General features: G+C 39.9%; 1 protein-coding gene across 1 annotated transcript; it reads right to left on the bottom strand.

Annotated features, from left to right (window-relative positions):
• Positions 1-4995: 4995 nt before the first annotated feature.
• Positions 4996-7649, bottom strand: VPS37B (vacuolar protein sorting 37 homolog B (S. cerevisiae)). The gene is made up of 3 exons (XM_009880271.1): positions 7484-7649; positions 6759-6841; positions 4996-5633 (listed from the first exon to the last, which is right to left on the bottom strand). The coding sequence occupies exons 1-3, from the start codon at positions 7626-7628 to the stop codon at positions 5133-5135; spliced, it is 729 nt and encodes a 242-aa protein (XP_009878573.1). The 5' UTR covers positions 7629-7649; the 3' UTR covers positions 4996-5132.
• Between the last annotated feature and the right edge of the window lie 8751 nt (positions 7650-16400).

Here is a 16400-nt window from a genome sequence, read left to right as displayed (position 1 = left end):
GGGCACCAGTATCAGTAAGGCTCCTCTAAAACTTCAGTTGAGACCAAAAGGCTCTCAAAAGAACTCAGAGCAACACGAGTCTTGTTTCTAGTGAAAAAGTCTCAGAGAGGTGAACAGACATGTTAATATACAGCCAGAAGAGGACTCAAACTACAGGAACAAGTGCCACTGAAGGATCAGCGTAGGCTGCCGTGACCGATCAAGCCAGCTTCCAAAGAGAAGGGACACGGCGAGACCGCGTGAAATACTGCCAGTGTATCACTGACACACCACTTACCCGTTTTGTGTAACTTTGCTTTTTTTTTGTTACGCATTACACAAGTGTCAGGCGAGTGCCCTAGCTGGCAAGGTCTGACCCCCCCCCGGGTTGCCACTCCTTTGCACAGGGAACCATCCCACCCAGAACGATCTCCTGGTGCACGTGAACCACGGGGAAGGACCATCCGAACCCCACTTTTGGAACAGGCACTTCTTGAAGTTTTATGCACACCTTCTTCAAGCTGCAAAACACGGGCGTTGCTGCAAATTCTTAGAAAAGCAGAGTTGAAGAACTGCAGCTTTTACATAACACCATCTCCTTCCCTCGCCCACCTGCACTGAGTCAGCACAGCAAGTTTCCCTCATCTGTAGTTTCCCATTTCTGCATCAGCAGAAGGTTATCAAATCTCCGTAGGCACCACAAACGGAACGTATCAAGAAACAATTAGAAAAGGGATTTTCTTCCATGTATTATCAGCTCTTCTGCAGTAGGAGTTCTATTTCACATTGCTATTAAAGCGACAGATATCACAGAAAATTACATCAGGTCTTTTCTGCCCGCTGACTCATATTCCCAAATAACTTTGGTTGACTCATTTCTCCTAACTTGTCTTGGCTGAAATCTAAGTTTTTCCTCTTTTAACAAATAAAAGTGGCTTTCCCCCCTTTCTTCAGCTTGTCCAGGTGAAGATTCTGAACACTTCCACTATTCCAGCTAATTGCAGGAAATGAAAACAAAAGTGAAGGGATTCTACCTGGCAAGACAGCCCTCCTGCCTCGTTGCCATGATTACAACGTGCAGAATCTACTCTGAGCATACCTATCCTGTATCAGCTACATACAAACCAGACTCGCTGTATCCAGTCACTAAAAACAGGGCCAACAGATTTACTATGAATAATTAAAGTTATTTTCTTTAAAATTTATCTTCTACCTTCACCTACAACTGTTTTTATGTTGCTACATAAAAAACACCATTAGTATTGCAAGACCATTAATGCAACTCCCCCGTAATTAAATGAAGCCACAAAAGGAACACGACACCAAGAGAGATAGGCTATTTTATTTAAAATCAGACCACAGTAGATTACAGAAAGACTTATTATGCAAACAAATCCACTGTACGTTTCACAACTTGCTAGGCATATAAAATTGCCCCTTTATTAGGCTGTCCAGGATTACACAGAGGAACTGCTCAGATGCAGGACGACTCTACCTCCTCAGAACTCAGTGTTTACCACGTGGCTTTATATTCAGGCTAAAGGAGTTGTCAATTTGAGCTCTGTATCTAAGTCGTTATTCCAGTTTGAGAGGGCAGAGAAGTCCCAAAAGAGGTCAAGACTGAGGTTGTGGAAGTTGGGGCACTGAACATAATGGGTACCCATGACCAGACTGTGCCCAGGGCTCTGCCTCCTGGCATCACATCAAAGCTTATATTCTATATAGTCCCTCCAGGGTCACTGGTACGAAGAAGGTGACCTGCGTGGTCCAGCTGTGCTAGAACAACTGACTCCGCTTCCTCTAGGAGACAGCACTGAAGTGCAGCGATACTCGTCCTTGAGTTAGAACCGTTCCGCGCTGATCATCAAACCACCTCACCACATACAATTGAATTAGTCATAACTTATAAAACTGCATACAAAAGACTTGCAGAAGTAATGCCATCCGAAGAGAGCATTTTCAACGCTACCAACACTCTAAAGCCGTGTTACACATTATATTTAAAAGATTTTTCTCCACTCCAATTGCTCTGGGGAAGTATATGCTATTTGCAGCAGACATTAAAAATCCTCAAGACAACATAATAATATATATATTTTGGCAAGCATACTGAGCCACCCCCTCTCAAGTCTCAGCTTGCCTATGGCATTTTAATCTCACTATCTTATAAACAGTGCAAATTAGTATGATTCTACACATCCTAGCCATAGCAGAATTTATTCATTAGCTATAACAGAACAGGAGAAGCTGTCGAAGGGCAACAGGTTGAAAGCACTGACACATCTCTTGCCCGACTCGTTCAGGTTAGTGTTTTGTAAAGTTTGTTTCTGAAAGGATTTAAACAGCTTTCCACAGTCATCTTTCTCCTTTACCCTTTAACATTACCAGCAGTCAAGTATATATTTACAGTTTGTGCGCACACACACACAATTAATGGCAAAACGTTTCCCATGAGCAGCTGGATTTCAGTTACGAGTTTGCTATAACTGAAACATCACATTAGTTACATGATCTATGTTCAAACTTACCCATCAGTGAAGGCAACTATAAGCTTACAAATAGCAGATACAGCCTTTGTCTCTTCTGAAGTACGAGGGTGAGTTTTTTGTAAAAGAAAGTGCCCTTAAAGAGCCCTTAAGAGTTAAGCAATGGCCATTCGAATGATAAAAACGCTAATATCCTAGTTTTACAATCACAAGTAGTGATCCTAAGGCACATCCGCCACATGCATATGCAATAATGCATTGGTTTGCTTTCAGACAGAAAAAATTGCATTAGCTTTGTCTGTATTTAGTTCGCACAAGAGTTTGTTTCTAGATAAAGTATCCCTGAAAGGTCATGTTATCACAAAAGTTACCAAAAGACAGAAAATTTAACAAGTAGTAAAAATATTTTTGGACTACTAATACCAATAAAGTTAGTACATAAAACGCAGTGCAAATTCACAATACACTTATCTATCACCTCCATCACTTCTGAGGATTTTCAACCCTCGGAAAAAAAGTTGGCACTTGATAAGTGTAAAATATACCTGGTTGTTCTTATTAAACGTTAGCAAAACAAATTTGAGAGTGTTTTATAGTTTTTGTGTAGCAGGCTCAAGTACGAATTTCTGTACTCAGTCACCACTCTGGTAGCCCCCACACACTTTAATTCTTTCTAGGACACAAATCATTTCTACAGCAGACTTACGTTTAGCATTCAGTCACAACAGTTGCCATCCAAGTACCAGCACTAACAGCACAGCAAAATTACTTCAAAACGAGTCATAATTAACCATGCTTATATGAAGCTTCAGTGAGAAAATAATACCAAGAAAAGATATTACACTATTTTAAAAAAACCACATATCCTGTACCATCACTAGATTACAGAAAAAACACACTTTGCAAACAAATCCGATGCACATTGCTTCACAAAATCCCCCATTTACAGAAACTTTGCAGACTTACACTGGGGAATTGGTTCAGCTACCAATAACACTGACCAACCTTCTGCCCTTTGTCTTCAGAAGGCAAAACAAGCCAAATAACCGTATTTTCAGAACAGAGAGCTTCCTGTTATGAGCTCAATTTCAGATTAGTATTTGCTAGCAACCACCACACTCCAGAGGAAATGATTAAGGGACAGTCAAGGGCTTTACGTAAAGAAAATAAAAAATAGATATTCTATTTTGACTGATGATGTTTGTAGTACAGAATTCCAAACAATGTAGTGCATTCCATGACAATGATATGAAAATGCTTTGAAATAACGCAGGGGCTGTGACAGATTCTGGACTGGAAGTTTCTAAATTACCTTGAATTAGTTGAAAGTTGTTTTCAAATTGGTAACGAATTTACGGACGCATTCTGCCCAAGCAACAAGTGTTAAGATTTGCCTCCCCCCATGTTAGATTAAAATACCAGCATGTGTCTGCACCTTAAACTTCAAGAGTCACACTGAGAGTGAAATCTGAGCTCCCCTAAAAAGCCTCCCCCCTCCAGTGGCATAAGATGTCAAGAATGGATTATGTAAGATTCAAACAGCCACCATGGATTTCAAAAAGCTTTTCTGTTTTGCCTGCTTGCAGAGAAACGTTACCTGCAAATTCCAGATAAATATGCATGCCAAAAACTGCAAAACTAAAGGAAATGGGAAAGTTAAAAATAGTTCTGTTGAGAGACTGACTGAGTTTGAGAGATAAAATGAAATCATGGAGCTTCAAGTGGGCATTTACATAACGTGAAAACCCAGTATTTGATTAAGAAAATACCCTGCCTAGATTCCTGGAATCACATGATATCAAAAGCTAAGCACCTGTGTAAAAAATCACTTCTGTATCCAAGGTGTGGAAAAGAAAAAAACCAAACAACAACCAACCATAAGAAAGAGTCTTAATAGGCAAAGAAATAAAAATGCCTGGTAAAGTTTCTATAAAACTCTAAACTGGCTCTACAAACAGTTCAGTTTAATTTCAAGAGACCAGGACTTTCAGGATATCGAGCTATTCAGGGAGTGGGAGGAGTGTGTACTTTTATTATGAAAAGTCTAAGGTAACAACTGAAATGTAGAAATGAAACTGTTGTAACTTTTACTGTCTAAAAACCATGCAACATTTTCTGACAAGAGTTTCAGCTCAGTGAGCTCTGAAAACGTTTTGCACCTGGCCATGAATGCCGTTGTCCAGGCACACTGCAAAGGATGCTGATGCGGTCCATTGCAACTCTGCCCAGTATTCAGATATGGTTGTTACTACCCAAACACTGGCACCGACAGAGAATTCTTTAGAGAGACAAATAGCTCCCAGTTTGCCACACATACATCCAGCTGCGATGTGAATACACCAGAACAGAAGAGGATGCTGATTTACCATCACTAAAGAATTCAGAGTGTGATTTGTAATGTCAAGAAATCCACTGCACGTTGTTTCACAATCTGATGGATTTACAAAATTTAGATCCTATCACCTTCCTAGAAAAACCTTGTCACTGATATTTGAAAACAAAAAATAATCACATTTACCAAACACAATTGCAAACCTCGGTGCCGCAGCTCGGATTGTGTACTCCATTGTGCAAAAACCAGAGGCTTTCTGTTGCCTACGTTAAGTCTCTGATGGGGATAAAAGGGAAATATAAGCACCAATACATAACTTGGGCGCACCAAAATATTCACTGGAGGATAAAGCCAGGATGCGGCGGAAGGCGAGGTGGTCTTTGGGGAAGAGCTGGAGGATACTGTGGTACAAACTGAGATGGGTATCCAGGCTGTGGCATTTGACTTGCAGACTGAACTCCTGGTCGTGGGGGGAGAGGAGGATACGGAGCACCTGGAAAAGAAAGAGCTGGTCCTGAACTCATGGCTGCAGTAAACGGAGTAGGAAAGCGTCCTGCTGGGACTGAAGAAGGTGGAGGGGGTGGTATTCGTCGGGGCACAACTGAAGGAGGAGTGTTTGCATCTGAAGTGTAGGAATCTTGAGGTGCTGGTGTTGTCTCAGGTGCTCTCGGCTGAGGCTGCGGCTGAACCTGCGGAAGTCTCTGTCCCTTCAGCACCATTTCTTGGAGCTTCTCGATTTTTACACGTCGCAGGTGAGCTAGTTTACGCTTGCTCTGGTACTCATCAATGAAGGAATCCAGTGGTATTTCACCATCAAGAAATTTTTCTGCCATATTCTGTCAAATATGGAACAATCTGTTAGAAAACGGCATACTGCAGGAGAATCTAAATGTCTTATATCCTAAAAATAGCATAATTTTGCCTGTGATTTTCCAGCCTGCATATGGAAGATGACGGGCACGCTAAGAATTCTGAGCTGAATTTTGAGTTAGTCATTACTCAGAAGCACTGGGAGTTAAATATCATCTTTGCTTAAATTTATACTGAAGCAACAGCAGTAAGAACATCTGAAACCAGCTCTGAATGTTCCCCTGATCATCAGAGATGGGAATGAATCAAGTTCAACAGCTTTCCAGATTGCCAGCTAAGCTGAATTACAGCTCAGTACTGCTCGCAATGCCAACAGAAACACTGAGAACTCTGCAAGCCTCAGTACAGAGAGGCAGATTATTGCTAAGCCAGGTTTAATACTCATGCTTACTTGTGGCTTTGAGTAAACGATGTTTAATAATTAAGAGAGGTGACCATAAATATAATCACAAAATTGTCCTGGGAATGTCTTTTTGTGATCACAGCTCAAGGCCAATAAGCAGATTTTTTCCCCTGATATAGTTATAGAAAGTGTCCTACAGGCAAATCAGCAAACAAAACCAAACACTTCCATTATTCTGAAAATAGACCACCCTTCAAGCACTTGTATCACAGCCAGTGATACCAGCCCCTAGACAGGTATGTTGAAATCCTAATGGAATATTTCAGCGGAAATGCTGGAGAAAAAACAGTGCAGGCACAGTTTTTCATTAGGTTACTAATTGACATTTGTAAGGGATTAATACGTATACCAGGCAAACACCATTAAAAAAAAAAAAAAAATTCACATTTACACACTGTGAGTTTAAAATCAATGTCAACGAACTAAAAGAACCTGGCTTTCTCTCCTGAAAATGAGCATTTTCTCTCTTAAACTTCAAAGATGTTAAGAGTAAGAAATTATTCAGATAAAAAAAAAAAATCTTGCTGAAACCAAATGGTCATTTATTGAAGTTCAAAGCAGAGACCAGACCATATTCTTAAAAATATCCCTTTAGCCTACTGCATGTTCAAAACTGCACTGCAGCTATGTGCACTGAAAGCCTTCGGTAATGGTTTTAAGTGGCAGAACTGAAGTGTACTGTCATTACCTCTGTGTCTTCCTCAATCTTCGCCCCCTCTGTCTGAAGCAGCGCGAGCAGTGTCTCCAGTGAAGCATTACTGGATTGTCTGTCTGTAATGGATCAAAAAGAACAGTAAATGACAGCTGGCTCTAAGTGACTTCTAACTGAAGCTATACAGCCTCAGCAAGCATAAACATATATGTATGTACAACTAGTGTAATCCACTGTTCTAGACAGGATGATCTACAGTAAGAAAATATATTAAGTAGTTCAGGAATATTGTCAGAGTGCTAAAAGCTGAAATTTAATTACAATGATATATTTATAATATTGAAAGACAAAGCACTTCAGCAAGTGCAGTATCAGATGTACAATACTTCATAATCCAGTATGAAATGAGAAAGTTAAATGCAATATTCCATTTGATTTATGATTTATCGCTGAAAATTCAAATTATGATTTGCTTTTTAGCAAGGTGAATTAATTTGATCATTTAGAGAAGATAAGGTCAACAATAGATAGGTAAGCACACAGTAACAGAAAGAATCCAGTTATCTGTTACCAGGTGGAAAAGATACTTAATAAATCATTAGAAGCATGATCTATTTCAGAACTACACAAGAATGACATTTCATTTTGTACCCTAATTCACACAACTAAAAATGAGACACCAAAAACCAAATCAAAAACGTGCAACAGATTTACATTCACTTAGAAAACAGCGAATCATAAGCGTCACCAGAAAATGTTACCTAGTTTTGTTTTCTTTATCTGGTATGCTTCAAAAAGAACTTGCAGCTCTCGATATTTTTCAGTCAAATTTGATTTCAAAGACTCCAACTTTGGCTGATACAAAAGATTGCCTTCTGCCAGACTGCGGTTGCTGGCAAGAGTCATGTCCTTGCTGTGTTGAACGTTTTGGGCCTGGGGAAAAAAAAAAAAAAAAAAAAAGCAGCGCATGAAATGATAGTGAAAATATTAAGCAAGACAAACAGTTATTTAGACAATATGAGAATTTCAAAACTTCTAAATAAGTAACAAAAGTAAGCTCTCTGTAAAAATTAGTACTATGGTACTGGACCTGCAACTAATACCGCACTTTTGGACTTTTTATGAACAGAGGGAATGTCTACTGTTTCGGTGGGTTTGGGTCAGCTCCAGCTACTGTGCTCTTTTCCCATCATCTCTTTCTGCTAGACAAAATCCTTTCTCACAAACTGTATTTTTACTGATATACTATTTTACTAACATATTATCTAGAAGGAATAAGAAGGTCTATGACGCAAACAGCGCATTGAAATCATCTAAAACGACAAGGGACTGTTGAAACTCATGGGAGAAAGACCTTCAGAGGAATTGCCCTGAGAATAAGGATCTCTTCTTTCAGCCAGGAGCACCTGTGAATGAATCCTTTTCTGAACAGGAATTAATACTGACCTGAAGTCACTTTCCTGCACAATTTTTTTCCACATGCAGCCGAGAGCTCATTAAACAGTTTTCTCCTCCAAGCTGGAAACGATAATTACTTGAAGAGTTTGTGTTGCGAGCAAGGACTCCTAAGAACACCCCTCTCCTTTGAGCGGGGGCAGAGGTGCCCCTGAACGCTCCGGCAGGCAGACCGGCTTTTGCCTGATGAGAACAGGAACCAGGTTCCGGCTGCGCTGACCCGCCTGCCAGAGGCAGGTTTCACCTCGGCCGTAGGGCAGTGGTTTACCGTGCAGAAACCAGTCTCTGGGCGCTCACTTAGACATTTCTGCAAAGTGGCAGAGGAATGCAGTTTATGCCACTCCAGTTTCTTTTAATTATTGTCACAAATTTACATGAGGTCTGACCTGCTGGCTGCCACAGCTTTATGAGGTCAGATTTTTACATTCGTGCCCTGCTACCTGACGGTACTTTGTATGAACTTTTACTCATTATTTAATGTAGATGCTTCATTCCCACCCTTACCATTTCCCCATGATGAACATTGACAGATAAAGCAACAGCTGCTCTTAAAAAAAATAACTTTGAATCCCAGCAGCAGCATGCAACAAGACTGCAGAGGAACATCATCCTTTATCTTATTAAAATGCAAAACCCTAGGACTGCATCATTACGGTGTCTTCTCCAGAATAATCTTCCCCAACTATGTTAAATCAATCCTGGATTAATGCCAGAAGCTCGTTTTCCAGTTTAATCCTTCTGCTCAACATATCCTAGCCCGAAGACATTGTTCCTAAAGAACAAATGACAATTCTCAGAAAACCAAGATTCCGACTTTGCTCAAACACACACACATGCTATTTTATCGCAACAGTCTTCATGAGTTTTGGGCTAAGCGTTTGGGCAAGTCTGCCCTGGTTGTCACATTAGATTCATTAAAATATTCAGACATCAAAAGGGAAAAAAAAAAAAAGCAAAGGATCTGATTTCAGATTTTCAGTCTGAATCAACAAGTGGGACAGTTTTCCCATGGCACAACACACCGATTCTATTAAGCTGCCTTCAAAATCAGCGAAATGTTTGGTACGCTTTTTGTGATCTCCTACATTAATACGCCCCTTCTAGCCCATCCCTGCTTAGCCATAACAGATCTTATTTACAGGCTGTTGCACTGAATTCAGTGCAAACACGAAGAATACCGTGCTTTCTTCCATCCACGCTCATGGGTGGATATAGAAGAGCCACACCTCAGAAAGAGGGAAAGCGGAAACCCAAATGAGCTATGTAGAAGCCCCAGAAAAGGACAGGATCAGAATTCAGGTGTTCTTGGCAGTCTGAGCCCACAACTAGGTGCATCAAGTGAAAATATTTTCCAAGTGTAGCAACAGTGTCTTCAAAAGCAGTTACTTCCTTCTGAAATATTTATACACTGCTTTAATCTTCTAAATTCAAAACTGGCTCAATGTTACTTAAACAGATCTTTGGCCCCAGATATTGCTCTTCAAATATCAAAGTTTTACCTTCTTTCACCCTGTTCTTGCTAAACCACTTTAAAAAAAACATCAAGTCAGGGATAATGCTGAGCCCCAAAGTCTACATCAATCAAAATAAAATTCTATTCCAAATTGCAAAAATCGGAGAAACTGTACTTGTGATACTGTTTTGTCTTCTCGAGTTTTTGCATCAAGCCTAAACAAGCTTCCAGCCCTACGCTTGTGTTCAACTTGAATCCTTTCCAAGAATAAAAAGAAAATCCTCTCTTCTCACTTTTGAATCCAACGCAAAATAATTTAAATTGAACTGATTGCTTTCACTTGTTTCTTCTCACATGATCCAACACTGTTAGACTGACACTTTCAGAAAGCCTAAGTCCCCTTATTTTACTTTTTTTTTTTTCCTAACAATTATGAAGGGAACTGAAATACACACTATTTAACACCTTAATTACTGGCATCCAGGTTCTTACCAAATCACCTGCCACCGCCACACGTTTTGTTAACTAGCTGTCTTCTGAACTGCCAGCCAAAGAAGATTGCGTGCAAAAAGATTCATGGTTTCTGATGCCTCTCCTCTTTCACCATTTTAATGAGCAAATTACTTCCTTCAAGCAACTTCAATTTGATCTGGTGATTGTATTTTCACTGCTGATATTCTCATTTCAAACCAGTTCCGCAGTCAGTCTGGGAAGACCAGTTTTATGAGTGAACTTTGATCTTTCTTCAGCATGAAGAACACGTACATTTCCTCTAGAGAGAAAAAAGCCAGTGGACACACACCTACAAACCTTTCAAGAGCACAAAACCCAGGAACAGGAACCTTTTACTGAAACCATATATAATAAAGACGTAAAGGAAGAACTCCAGGTAAACAGACAGAATAACAGAAAAAGCTTCCTGAAGCCAGATGAGGCTTTTGTGGTGTTTTTAAACGGTACTTTTAAATAACTCTCCTGCCTCGAGTATCATAATGTCTCTCAACAGGACTAGGGAGGGGAAGGAGGTGGCAAATGCCTAACTTTCTACAATGCTTTTCTAAAAAACTTAAGTCATTTCAAATGTGTAAAAATGAATGTATGTCAGCATGACATGATCTACCTGACTTGTAAAAATAAGAAAAAACCTCAATATTATGATCTATATCTAATGCAGAGCGACATCCTTTGCTGTCCTTGGCACCTGATACCTAGCAATTATGGATTAGTCTAAACTTAAGCGAAAGTCTTAAAAAATACCTGGTATAAAACTGAAAAAAGTTAAGGTATTTGTAATTGCACTTAAAGTTACAGTGCTTGAAATTACCCAAGACTTAATGACTCAACTTTTTCCATATTATAACACTTCTAAAAAGGGCACAATTTTTCTGCAGAAGTTGAATAAAAAACATGATTGACATTTAATGATCAATTCAAGTGTCACTCGAAGTCTTCATTTCCAGCATTAGTTTGTGTCAAATTTCTTTAAAAAATGGACAGTTGAAGAGACGAGAAACTCAAATTGAATCTTACTCAAAACCATGAGAAGAACCAGTTCCTCAAATACAAGGTAAACTTAGGAATGATATTTAATGAAACTTCAGGAGGAGCTGGTGAAGACCATTTCACCTGTTCAGGACATTTAAATGCTTCATGTCACTGAAAAAAGTTTGAAGTCTGTGGAATGAGTAAATTCTATTTCACAACAAACAGAACAAATACAATCCCGAAGCAATGCAACTTGAATACAGTCACAATCTGACAAACCAGAATAATCTCTGGCACTGATGTCAAGCTCCACATAATAAACTTTTCTGCAACTGTTCCACTGCATTTAGAAGTTAATTCAAGGAATCAGAAAAGCAAACAATGTGAAGTTACCCTAAAAAGCCCTATAGAAAAACTTTCAAAAAACGTTGACTAATTTAAAACAAACGAAAAACAGTTGCAAAATCATCCAAGGGTCAAAGATACAGTACAGCATGACCAGCCTATTAAGATTATCAATGCAGTACAAAGCACACTTTCAACACCCATTCACAGCTTTCCACAAGCCCAAGACAATAGCCAAGCAAGGAATAAATCCAGTAGAAGTTATTTTGTTGTCAGATGTGTGGCGCGATAAAAAAAAAAAAAAAAAAATCTGTATTAGCAGGGAACTGCTACTGCATCAGATGTTCACCTGCCTACTGGAAGTGCAATGATAAAAGTTATTAAGAGAAATAAGCAAACAGCACACGATTCTAGCAGAATTGCTAACACGACTACTGAGATCACGAGCACTTCAACAGGCAGGAAACACTAATCTGAAAACAGATGAGAAATACCAGTCAGAATCACGAGACATATTGAGACAGGACAATATTAAACAGAACGTATGCTTTTTTTTTTTTTTTTTAACTGCTAAGCTCTGTCTATGAATTCTGAATGGGACAAATGGGGCAACAACACTGAGCTGCTTATAAAAGGATTCTAATGGCTGAAGGATTGCTCACCACTGAGCAGACCACCCAAACCAAGCTGTGCGCACTGCAAGAAAATAAAGCCATGGACCCACAGAGGTTATTAAAGACAAAAATCATGATTTATGCAGCACTTCAAAACGTCAGATGCTTAAAAAGGGAGTTTCTTTAACAGAATAATTTGAATAATTTTACTCAAGGTTTTATTTATCAGGCACTTCCAAGAACAGGCAGCACCAACTGCTTTGGGAATTGAGATTCATCAACCGCAGTTTCATTTCATCCCACTTTTCAAATAGGAAGAAAAATGCTAGATGAAATTAAAACAGAAGCTAGTACTAGCTTAGGAACATTTTTACTGTTTATCATTTACTCCAAAATAATGGTTTGCTGCAAGAATTTTTTGTGCAAGATGTCTCAGAGAAGCATCATTTCTGTTCATCCAAAAGCACGTTCCCAGAAGAACAATTCCAAACCAGATGCCTCCTGAGATGCAGTCTGAGCGAATGAAATCCCAACTACCCACAAAGTCCACCAAGTGCTGCTATAATTATAAGCTTGCTTTGGCAAACACCACGGCAAGTAGTCTTTCAGTACTTTCAAGAAAAAGTCTCTTAAGGAGCTATAAATAAAAATAAGTTTTAAGTGGTACCATTTATTTGCTTTATAAATAGCATACATCCAAGCTAGTTTTAGGTTTCTCTGGTCTTGCTGTAGCCTTTATCATTCCCACATTCTCTCTTTCACTTACACACATTTGTAAATCAGGAATAAAATACGCAGTCACATTGCGGAAGTATAACAATGTGCATTCGGAGTGTCACATTAACCCCTGAAACAGGAGCTGACAGGTGCAGAGTAGGAGAATAGCGACTTCTTTTACAGAAGACAACCTAAGAGTGCTTTTCATCAAGTACTGGTGAACGATAACACACCCTCTAACAACATCTGTTCAGTAATAAATATTAATACATAGCCCAGAGTAATTAGATTTACTAAATTTAGCTATACGGATTATGTAAGTACTAGCTTTAAAAATGACAAAATAAAGGTTAAAAGGTAGCTTGCAATTCCTAAACATTTATTCCAGAGGAAAGAGGCACCCAGAACTGCAATTTGTGCTCATCAGACACAGGCATGTTACTCATTTGATGCTCAGCTGGAAGAGAAAAATCTGTAGTTGTCACCAAGTCTAATTTCTAACTTGGTAACAAAATTTCAGGTTTGGCAAACAAGAACATAACCACTTACACAATGTGGTTTTAGGACAGGAGTGGGAATCCAAGAAATCTGGGCATGCATTCACATGATTTTAACTTGGACTTTCCACACTGCCCCATCTTTTCAATAGGCTTTTGAGAAAAGGGCTACGCTCAAAAACCCCTTCTGTGCTTGCCAGTGTACTCTGAAATCCTGGAACGAGAGGAAGGCAATACATTTCTGACTTCTTGATTTCATATAATTAAGGTCTTGAACAGCAAATAATTTTTGGCAGTAGAACCTTAGTGGTCAGTGACACAACGCTGCACTGTTACTAAAGTGATGTTCTAGTAGATAAAAAGAAAACTCATTTTTACAGAAAAAAATTCATTGAGCTACCACCAGTGTCAGGTCACAAATTCTCTCATCTATGCTGTTCAGAGTTATCACGCTGAGATTGACTTTTACAAACAATGTACTTTTATTTCATGAAGATGACTAGTGTAGATGTACTACAGATATTAACCTCAAAGGATCATAAAAAAAAACCCACTCCTCAATTTTAAAAGACTAGGAGTACCAGACAATTGGCTTCCTTCCTCTTTCTATCAGACAAGATGTTCGTTGTTCAAGCACTAAAAGCCCAGAGGCTTCAAAAACAACCTTACACACAGAAAAAGCAGCTTAGCTCTTTGATGCTGCATTTTCACACACCTGGGGATACACTGTGAAGGACAGTGTATATGCACATTACCCCAGCGAAATATGAATGTGCGCGTGAGCACACAGAGAGAGATATATACACACACCCCCACAATGACATATACAAATCCTGCTCAAATGCTGCACAGGAATACATTCCCTTTAGGGATGGAAGGTGCCTATTTTTAGCTATTAGCAAGAAAGCCAAGTGGTTTTCCAAATCCTCCTCTTTGTGAACAAAACATTGGGTTTTGAGCTGGGTTTCCCTCGCAACAAGGAGAATAAAGGTTTTTTCAATTACAGAATAATCAGCTTTAGCCAACTTTGCCACTGAAAATACAAGTGACCTCAGAGAAGTGACTCAGGAATCGTGATTTAATTGGAATGCCACAATGAAATTACGAATCTAAGGACTTTGGAATAACCCTACAACCTAGATATATGCGGACTGACAACCGAATACCTACACAAGTAGCAATGAAGTCACCGTGGTTCCTCCTTAACGTTCAGGATTTCCCTCTCTCCCTCTTCCTGCTACATACTGCACAGTGAAAAATCAGGACCCAGTAGCACAAACTCAAGCAGTAAACAATTCAGTGGAGACAAAATCAGAATGAGGAGGAAGTGCTCAAGCACGGCCAATTCCTTCCAAGGTGGGCAAATGCACTTCTTATTGAACAGACCCTAGTAAAAGCCTCCGCACGCAGTAAAAGAGGATTATACCAGACAGTAGCATAGCTGTATTTCCACACAGCTTGAATACCTTCAAACCTAGCCACGCTTTCCAAACACCACAAAATATTCCCTCAGGCCCAGAGAACTTTACTCTACAATTTAAAAACCTTCTGTTGCCAACCAAAGAGGAAAACCGGAGGGTCAAGTGGAGAATATGGTCTAGTTCTGCAGTGGGAGAGGATCTTTTCTACTATGGTCATGAGGTTTTTGGTCACTTCTGACCTACAGTCTTAAGTGTGCATTGACAAATAAATAATAAAAAAAGAGCCCACTGAGCCAGGCCATGTGCTGAAGTACCATGTCAGAGGTCACACTGAAATCAGCACTGCTGCACCCATTTATATCTTTACAAAGTTAAGCCTGTAATAACCCGTTGACTTTCCTTAAATATTTGGTTTTGATATAGAAGGGTACTCCTGCCCACCGGTAAACCACGGTGCCTCTAAGATCTCTGCATGTTTTACTTATCACAGCAGTATCTGTTTCTTCAGCAGTTTAAGTTCTCAACATATAAGCTCATATGAAAAGCTATTAAGCCTATGCCACTCTTGCAAATCTATTTAGACAAAGTTCAAAATACAAATTGTTGCATAATGCAGTAAGTAAATTCCCTAGGACACCTTATTATCTCGGCCTCAACCTTCAGTGGGCCTCTTCATCTCTAATACTTTGACAATTTGTCTTGACGTGATCCAGAACAATCTCCCTGGAAGTACCAAAAGGGCAGGAACCTTCACTTGAGAAAAAGCAATTATAATTGATTTTACTTAATAAACTAAGATACTTTCTCAAGAGTATATTGCCACTTTTTTTTTCCCCCTGGAGCTTCTGTCCTCTAATTTAAAAAAAAACACACAACAAACCAAATAAATACAAGACCCTGAGAAATATAGCACATTTCTTCTTCCAAAATTTTCACATAGTGGTTTAATTTTATTTGTTGTTAGTTGACTACACAGTTAGTCGTTTAGGAGCATCTGTGGTCAAATAAACCTAGGATAGTTTCATATCAGAACTGTAATACACAGGGGTCCACCCGCATATAGAAAAAACAGAACAAGACAACCACAGCAGCAGGAAGAAAACAAGATTCGATTTTGTTTTAATAAGGACAGATCCAAAAGCATGGCTTAGAGTCCGATACATTGACAAAGACGTTTCAAATAGGCAAAAAAAAGCACACCAGAAAGCCTGACAGCCTTCACTGCGCCCAGCATACCAACTGGGGCACACAGAAATCTCTTTCATATTGTTTTGAATTAAAGCTGCGCTGAGATCGAGACCACAAATAGGACCGACTTCACCCTGACAAAATCCTTCATCACGGCCAAGGCACAAAACAAGGGCTGCATTAACGGAAAAACTGATCCCACCTCCGGTCCGCCAGTGTCTCCTAATTTAGTACAAACCGAACATTTTCAGCCGGGCCGGCCCTCAGCCCCCCTCCTCCGGCACCTCGGGAGAAGCGCCCGGGTACAGACACCCCCTCCCCTTACCGAGGGACAGCAAACAAAAGGCCGGGAGGGAGAGGGGCAGGCAGCGCTTCCCGCAGCACCGGGGGCTCCTTATTTACCGGCCACTTCAGGGCGGAGCCGTGACCGCCGAGCAGGGCCGGGCGGAGGGAGTCACCTGCGCCGGGGCGAGGGAGGAACGGGAGAAGAGGTCCTTAACACC

Source organism: Charadrius vociferus, unplaced genomic scaffold (assembly GCF_000708025.1).
Source record: "Charadrius vociferus isolate BGI_N301 unplaced genomic scaffold, ASM70802v2 scaffold332, whole genome shotgun sequence".
Taxonomy (NCBI): Eukaryota; Metazoa; Chordata; class Aves; order Charadriiformes; family Charadriidae; genus Charadrius; species Charadrius vociferus.
This window is presented reverse-complemented; position numbering and strand designations above follow the sequence as displayed.

What these genes read in the sequence shown, in the direction of transcription:
- VPS37B (XM_009880271.1), bottom strand. Translation starts at nt 7,628, where the DNA reads ATGACTCTTGCCAGCAACCGCAGTCTGGCAGAAGGCAATCTTTTGTAT. An exon ending in GATAAAGAAAACAAAACTAG is followed by an intron (nt 6,842 to 7,483) that starts GTAACATTTTCT and finishes GATCCATTACAG; the next exon opens with ACAGACAATCCAGTAATGCT. An exon ending in AGATTGAGGAAGACACAGAG is followed by an intron (nt 5,634 to 6,758) that starts GTAATGACAGTA and finishes CATATTTGACAG; the next exon opens with AATATGGCAGAAAAATTTCT.